Source organism: Pteronotus mesoamericanus, unplaced genomic scaffold (assembly GCF_021234165.1).
Source record: "Pteronotus mesoamericanus isolate MK-2021 breed Mesoamerican mustached bat unplaced genomic scaffold, CSHL_Meso_final contig_50, whole genome shotgun sequence".
NCBI classification, from domain to species: domain Eukaryota; kingdom Metazoa; phylum Chordata; class Mammalia; order Chiroptera; family Mormoopidae; genus Pteronotus; species Pteronotus mesoamericanus.
In genome coordinates, this window is record NW_026555186.1 from 31,815,782 (window position 1) to 31,823,016 (window position 7,235).

At 39.9% G+C, this 7,235-nt stretch overlaps 1 protein-coding gene across 1 annotated transcript; it reads right to left on the reverse strand.

Moving 5' to 3' along the window:
- Positions 1–245: 245 nt before the first annotated feature.
- Positions 246–1,781, reverse strand: ANKRD34B (ankyrin repeat domain 34B). Its single transcript, XM_054578270.1, has one exon. It carries the CDS (start codon positions 1,779–1,781, stop codon positions 246–248), a length of 1,536 nt encoding a protein of 511 aa, XP_054434245.1.
- Between the last annotated feature and the right edge of the window lie 5,454 nt (positions 1,782–7,235).

The window sequence follows — 7,235 nt, forward strand, 5'->3', positions numbered from 1 at the left end:
ATTTTTGTTTAGATTAAAAACTTGGAGGTTTTGAGAAAAACAGCTTATATTTTTAGACCCTTATCAGAAACTATGTATTAGTTGTGTCCACAGTGCCCACTATGATACACAGTACATGTTGATCCCCCTAACCATTATTGGTTAGCCAATTACAAGATTTTAAAAAATGAACATTTGAGATTTCTTTTCTAGTTCTGTATTTCTTTGATACCGACAATTGAACAAAATGTGTTTCTAGCCATATCTTAAAAATTTACTAACTGCTTAATTTGTTCTGTTTGCAATGACTGTCTCCTTAACAACATTTTTTTACTTTTAGGGAAAATAGGAACTGTTGGCATAAGCACTTTTTGACCACAAGAAAGAAGGCTGGAAATCTTGTTACCACTGAGATCTGGGATGGGGGGGTGAGGGTTCACATTTAAGGGTGGCAGAAATCCCGGTCTGGTTTGGGTAGTATTGTGATCTACAGGGAAAGCTCCAGAACCGCGCCTTTCTAAAACTGCATGATTCCTCCTGCTCAGGGGACCTGGGGGGATATTCTCCAGCAATTCTTTGGACCCTGTCAACAGGGATGGAGATGGTGAGAGGATCTTTTTCTTTCCTGTAAGGGTTGCTTTGCCCTCTTCTAAATTTGTAGGGATTAGACCAGCTGAGAGCTGGGAATCAGAGCTGTAGTGATTTGCCCCTGAGTTTCTTTTCTGAACTATACTTTTCAAGGTGGAAGCAAATATTGTCTGGTTAGAGTCTGGGTCCTGGTCAACAGGGATTTCAACGCATTGCTGATTTCCTTCTGAAGAAAACGATTGATAATTTATTTCATCATATGGTGTCTTTCTTGAGCTGGACTGATCAAAGGCTCTTAGCAAATGTGCGGTGTCTTTTATGTCAATACTTTGGTGCCTAGTGATGAATCGCTTGGAAAGTGCCAGCCCATTGGTTTTGTAGGATAATTCTTCCTCTGGAGTAATATCCTGGAGCTCCTCTTGCAAAGAGGCCACTCTCTTCTGGTGCATTAATGAGGGCGTGCTTTTGATCCAGGGTGGACCCTGGGGTGGCTTGGGCCCATTAAGGGCCACAGCAGGCTTCCTGACAGGGGAGCCTGGGTCCCAGGTGTCCTCGCAGCTTCCTGAAGGGTCCAGATCTTTAAAGCCAAAAAGAGTCATTTCCGTTTCAGAAGAATGTGAAAATGGCAATGAGGCCGTTTTTAAGTCTATTTCTGAAGGAGTGGCACAGGTGGACGGAGAATGACACCCATCTATATCCGAAGGAGGCACATTTAAGTACTGTTGGGTAGTGTGCCTGCCAGAGGGCGATTTCGCTGTTGTTATGATAATGACCTCTTTTCCCTTGGCCTTGCAAGCACTAAGTAGAACTTTCAGCGTTTCTCTATCTTCTGAATTGAGAGCGTAGACGAGGGCCGAGTAGCTAGAATGGTCTTGCAAGCTGAGGTCAGCCCCACTCTGCAGGAGCAAGGAAACAACTTCAGGACCAGCTTTTTCTAAGCAAGCATGCATCAAAGCGGTTTTCCCAGATTTGTCCTGTATGTTGGGATCGGCATTGTTTTCTAACAGGTATTTAACCATTTTGGCTTTACTGACGCTCTGGGGGTCAACATGTTTGGTCTTACAAGCGATCATCAAGGGCGTTTCCCCACGGTCATTACTCTCATTGATGTAGGCGCCTCCTTCTAGCAAGAGTCTTGTGAGGCGAAGCCGGCTCTGATGGACTGCTTTGATCAGAGAATTTCCATCACTTGAAATTTCTACACCTTCATCCATCTTCAAAAGTCAGAAATCAATACCTGTTTATCAAAGAAAATGAAGACCAAAGGATTAACCAGAATCAATGTCCCCATTTATATTCATGCTGTTATTGACAGTTTCTGAAATATATGTAGAGAAAGAGGACATCCGTGAGACTGTTATTAATAAATAGAGGGCAAAACAGTGAATTGAAAAAGAAAAAATTCTAGACCAGTAACAAGCTGTAGGAAATTACAAACTTAAGATTCACTTTCAGAATCTTCACTGAATATTTATGCTATAACACCAACCTGGTACTTCCTAAAGGCTACATTAATTAAACCACTTTTAAAAACCCACTTATATTATAGGTGTGAAAAATATTTTTAAAATAATACTAAAATGCAAATTGATGCAAAAAGCCAAGATTCTGTGTCATTTCAATGGAATCAAAATATAGCATGGTTATGGTAGCTTAATGTCAAAACTTCTTAGTTTTAAATTACTACTTAAACATACTCTTTAGTTAAATAATGCAACTATTTCTAGATTTTCAATTTGAGGGGTATTTCAATGTTTCCTTTTTATAAATTAATTAATTTTATTGTTTATTCTATTACAGTTGTGCCAATTTCTTTCAATGTTTCTTTTAAAGGATGAAAAATTACTTGGACTACAAGATGTTGAAATAACTGACACAATGTCTGGAATTCACACTGAGACAGAAATGGCGAGTGTGTGATTAAGTATTTTTCTTGATTCCACTATTAAAATCTTACACTGACTACATTATGGGGTTAGCAACATACCTCTGAGTTAAATTTTGACAGCAGTACATTTGCTTTGAAAAGAGAGTTTTCTAGGCTGGAAGCATGAATGAAGACATGTAGATTTTAATAGACATTTTATTTTTTTATCAGGCAAACAAAAATATTTGTTTATCTAGATAATTCAGATTCAAACTCCTTTGACAGATAATTCCATTAGTTGATAAGAATTATACCTTTATCTAGAGCTGAGGAAATGTTTGTCTTTTAACAGTCCTTAGAATTGGGGAGAAAAATCAAATGGAGTTTATATACTTAAATCTATTTCACTTAATTAGGTAGTATTTAAAAATTGAGAAGTATTATTTATTCTACCAATTTCCTTTTGAAGTTAACAATATGGGACATTAATTTCCACTGGTTATGAGAACAGATAAGAAATATAAGGGCCTCTTAATAGACAGAAGAAGAGATGAAGAGAGCAGACGGAAAATGAAGACAAAGGAGAAAGACATGACACAGAAATTAGTTCACTTATTAAACAGCTATAAACTCCTAATATGCACTGGACACTGAGCTATAGAAGTACAAGCCCTAGCCCTGAGGAGCCTCCCCAGTTGTTTGGAAAAGCTATTGTTGTATAAGCAGTGGGTTATGTCATATGTTAAAGTTCTGAGAACACACAGGCTTTAATGGCTTGGAGACCCCAGGGGCTTCGTCGGGCCCGGTTATTTGAGATGGGTCTTGAGGACCGCGTAAAAGTTTGACAGATAGACAAAGGAGGGAAAGAGAAATAAAGAATACTCCTTGTTATAAAGAAAAAAAAAGACCTAGAGGCTTAAAATAGCAGTTATTTATCATAAATCAGGTTCTATTTACGCTCATATAATCAAACTTCAGGAAAATATTTTAACAGGTGGTTATAGTTAGGGTCAATATGGCAGAACACACATTATCTAAGTTTGCCCGTCCCTGAAACTCTCTAAAACTAAAGAATTTTTTTAAAAGACATAAACTCACAAAATAGCAGGAAATGGAGAGAAGACGAGATTTTGGAAGCCAGAGGCCGAGGGACCAGTGTTAAGTGACTCAGCCAATGTGAAAAAGCCGTCCTTCAAGTCAAGTAAAGCTGTGAACGAAGCCCATGTACACTGAAGAATCCTTGAAAGAGGTTGCGCAGGGAGCTCTAGAATTGGAGTTGGGGGTGGGGTGGGGGGTGGGGAGTACAGCTACAATAAGAAGGACTAGGTGAAAAGCTGTTGGAACAGCAGTGAGATCCCTAGCTCCTTGCTACTTCAAGAGTGATCCCATCTTGGACCAGGACCAGCATTACAGGAAGCTTGGTAGATGCTCAGCATCTCAGGCTCCACCCCACATTTAGACCTCAGGTGACTTTAGGCACATTCAAGTTTGAGAAGTACTGCCTAAGGCTGTTCCTCAGCTCCACGCCACTGGGAGATAAGGAGACTCTCCCTCTCACCGGTGGAGATATCTAGAGGTTTATTTTCACCAGAAATGAGGATACAGAGGCTTTGTGGACTGGGAGACACAGGTCATGTTTGAGGACAAGAAAACAGGGAAATAAGTCTGCTTTCTCACAACTGAATGAAGGGACTTCTACCCCTACGTGGCTCCAAGAAGGCTGGCAGCCATACACTTATTCTTCAGGCAAAAATTGCTATGCTCTTCTCTCAAGAATCTGACCTGCTGAAGAGAAGATGCCTGAAAGCACTGGCCATGGGGTTTCCCCAACATACCACCCAGATCATCCTACAGTGAAGGTTAAAGGTGATAAGTCTCACCAACGTGCTCCCGGCTTCTCACTGGCTTTTAGTACAAGCCTTTTAATCATGAGACAGTCAAAACAAAGACCACACCAAAAAACTTCTTACATTAAAATACAGAAACCAGAACAAAGAGAAAAAAAAAAAAGCAACCTGGAGGAAACAGATATTAGGACAATGAAAATTGCAAAAGCTCATTATCCTCAAAGGATAAGATGTTATAACCAAGAACTAAGAATACAATTCCATGAAAAAGGGGAAAAAAAGACTATTCAGAGACTATAAAAAGAACTCTTAAAAGGTAAACACATGAAACAAACTGCAAAACTAAATAGAAGGGTTGGACGATAACTAATAAAATCTCTAGTTAAGCAAAAGGAACAGAAGGGGAAAAAGATAAGAGAATTAGAGAACTAGACCAGGACACCCAACATCCAACTAACAGAAGTTCTAGCAAGAGGAAATTGTCGGGCTGAGAAGAGGCGAGCAGAAGAGGAAATGGTCAATGAGGTCAAGAAAATTTTCTAGACCTGAGGGACATAAGTTACCAAATTGAAAGGGCCCGATTAAGAATGCAGCACACCAAATGAAATCAGGCCCTGAACACGGCACATGGTTAGAAATTCCTAGAACACTGAAGACAGAAAAGATTCCATAACCTCGTGGGTGGGAGGTGGGGAGTGATGAAAGACAATGGAGAACTGTTTTTTAAAATATGAAGGAAAAATGATTCCCAGCTTAGAATTCTGTATCTAGCCAAACCATCAGTCAGGAATTAGAATCTACTAAGAGATGTAATCTATCTACCAAGATGAAATGGTAGAACAAGAGAGAAGAAACGAGATACCTGAGATTAGTAGAGAGGAGAGACACTGAAAACCCCCAGGGAAGGTGGTGAGAGGAGCGGTCAGGACAACGGGTGCACAGACATCACCTCGGAGATCACACTGCCATTTTACCATCTCGTTAACTGAGGACCAAATGCCCAGGTGAGCCTGCCCTCAGTTCTTTCATTTCCTTGCTTTGTCCCGACTGCATCTCTGCTCTCTCCTCGATGCCCTGCTTTCCGGAGCAGCCAAAGGAATTCACCTCAGCCCTGCTCAATGGTTCTGCTTTGATCTGCTCTGAGGCCTGGGGATAAGGCATGGTGAGCTTCAGAGGAGAAAGAATAAACGCCCATTCCCTTCAGGTATCCAGCACTGCGCCAGAGCCCAACCGGAAGCCATGCAAGGGCGAGGCTCATGCTTCCCAGGACTCCCTCTGACCTTGCCCAGATGGGCTGTTGTAAACGCTCAGGTAAGCTGGGTGAACTAAGATCCTTCGTTCCCTAGAGACGCTTCACCTTATCTTCTCTTGAGAGCTTTCATCATACACAGGGTGGAGCGGAAGCAGGTTTACAGCTGTTCATATGGAAAATAATACAATCAATAATAAATAATGATACTAGAACAAACTGTGTTTTGTGTACTCACAACTGTAAACTTACTTTTGCCCCACCTTGTATTAGCAATATTGACTTTCCTTTATTCTTCCAATTTTACTTGTTACTCAGTTTTCAAAAGTAAACAATTTATTTACTTAAGATTATCATACATAAATGGAAAACTAAAGAGAAGAAAAAGCAAAGGGAATGATTAACATGAAAATTAAGAGAAAGTTGTGTCTTGGGGGCAGGGGGTTGTAGAGAGAACAATACAATCTAGGAGGGAGACACTGGGGCTTTTACATTTCACATAATGTTCTGTTTCTCAGCTGGGTGGCATGGATATAGGTGTCCATTTTATTATAATTTTTTAAAACAGTACCTATTTCACATACTCATTTGTATGATACTGCTATCTATTGCAAAATGGAACATGAATATAGAGAAGAGCATAGTGTTTCTGTAGAATACGCTTCATAATTAAATTTTATAAAGGGTCGTATTAGGTCTTAAATTTTACAACTTAGTTCAATTTTTGTGGTTTTATCAATAGTATTTATGCCTAGGCTTTCAAGGAGCTTCAGCCACTAAGCTCCTGAAAAGCAGTATTCAAAAGAATATCGTTACTCATTTTCACGTTAGTGTCATTTCTGATGCTAGGTAAAGATACTCAATACACACATAGATAGGATGACAGTGAATGCTGTAGTTTTATGTTATATAAAAGCTCTTCCAGAGGCTGACATACCTGCAACTCAGTAACTTAGGAATTTTAGGGTTGGTTGGTGGATCCTAGCTCAGAAGGCTATTCTGAATGCAAAGCATCTGAAAAGAGCTCAGGTGAGCCAGTGACTGATTCAAAGGAAACCTTTTAGCACTTTTCATACACAAAGGTGTTTAGTAAAGGAACTGGGATTTAGAGAAATGAGCTGGAACATAGTATCAAATATAGAAATGACTTAATAACTGCAGTTCCGTAAGAGAACAGTATCAATAATATAAAAACACCTCTGACCAAAAGTAGCATTTTAGAAAGGTATTCAAATGAGAACAAGCTCTCAAATACCACATTTCAGTATTATCCTCTCATTTTGTTTTTAGTATTTGGGTCAATGTTGTTTAAAATTTTTTATTTTGGCCTATATCACATTCTAGCCTATAATCCTTTTCTCCTCCTTTCCTCCCTTCCTTCCTCCCTTCCAGTCTTACAAGAGCTCTGGCTGGCGTGGCTCAGTGGATTGAGCGCAGGCCTGCACACCAAAGGCTTGCAGGTCCAATTCCCAGGCAGGGCACATGCCTGGGTTGCGGGCCAGGTCCCCAGTATGGGGTGTGTGAGAGGCAACCACACACTGATGTTTCTCTCCCTCTCTTTCTCCTTTCCTTCTCCTCTCTAAAAATAAATAAATAAAAAAAATCTTTAAAAAAAGTCTTACAAAAGAAACTTTTGGAAAGAAACTTTCAAACCTTTTCACCTATCCTCACCTAACTCTAAACAGGACTACTTGGTTCTGGGAGA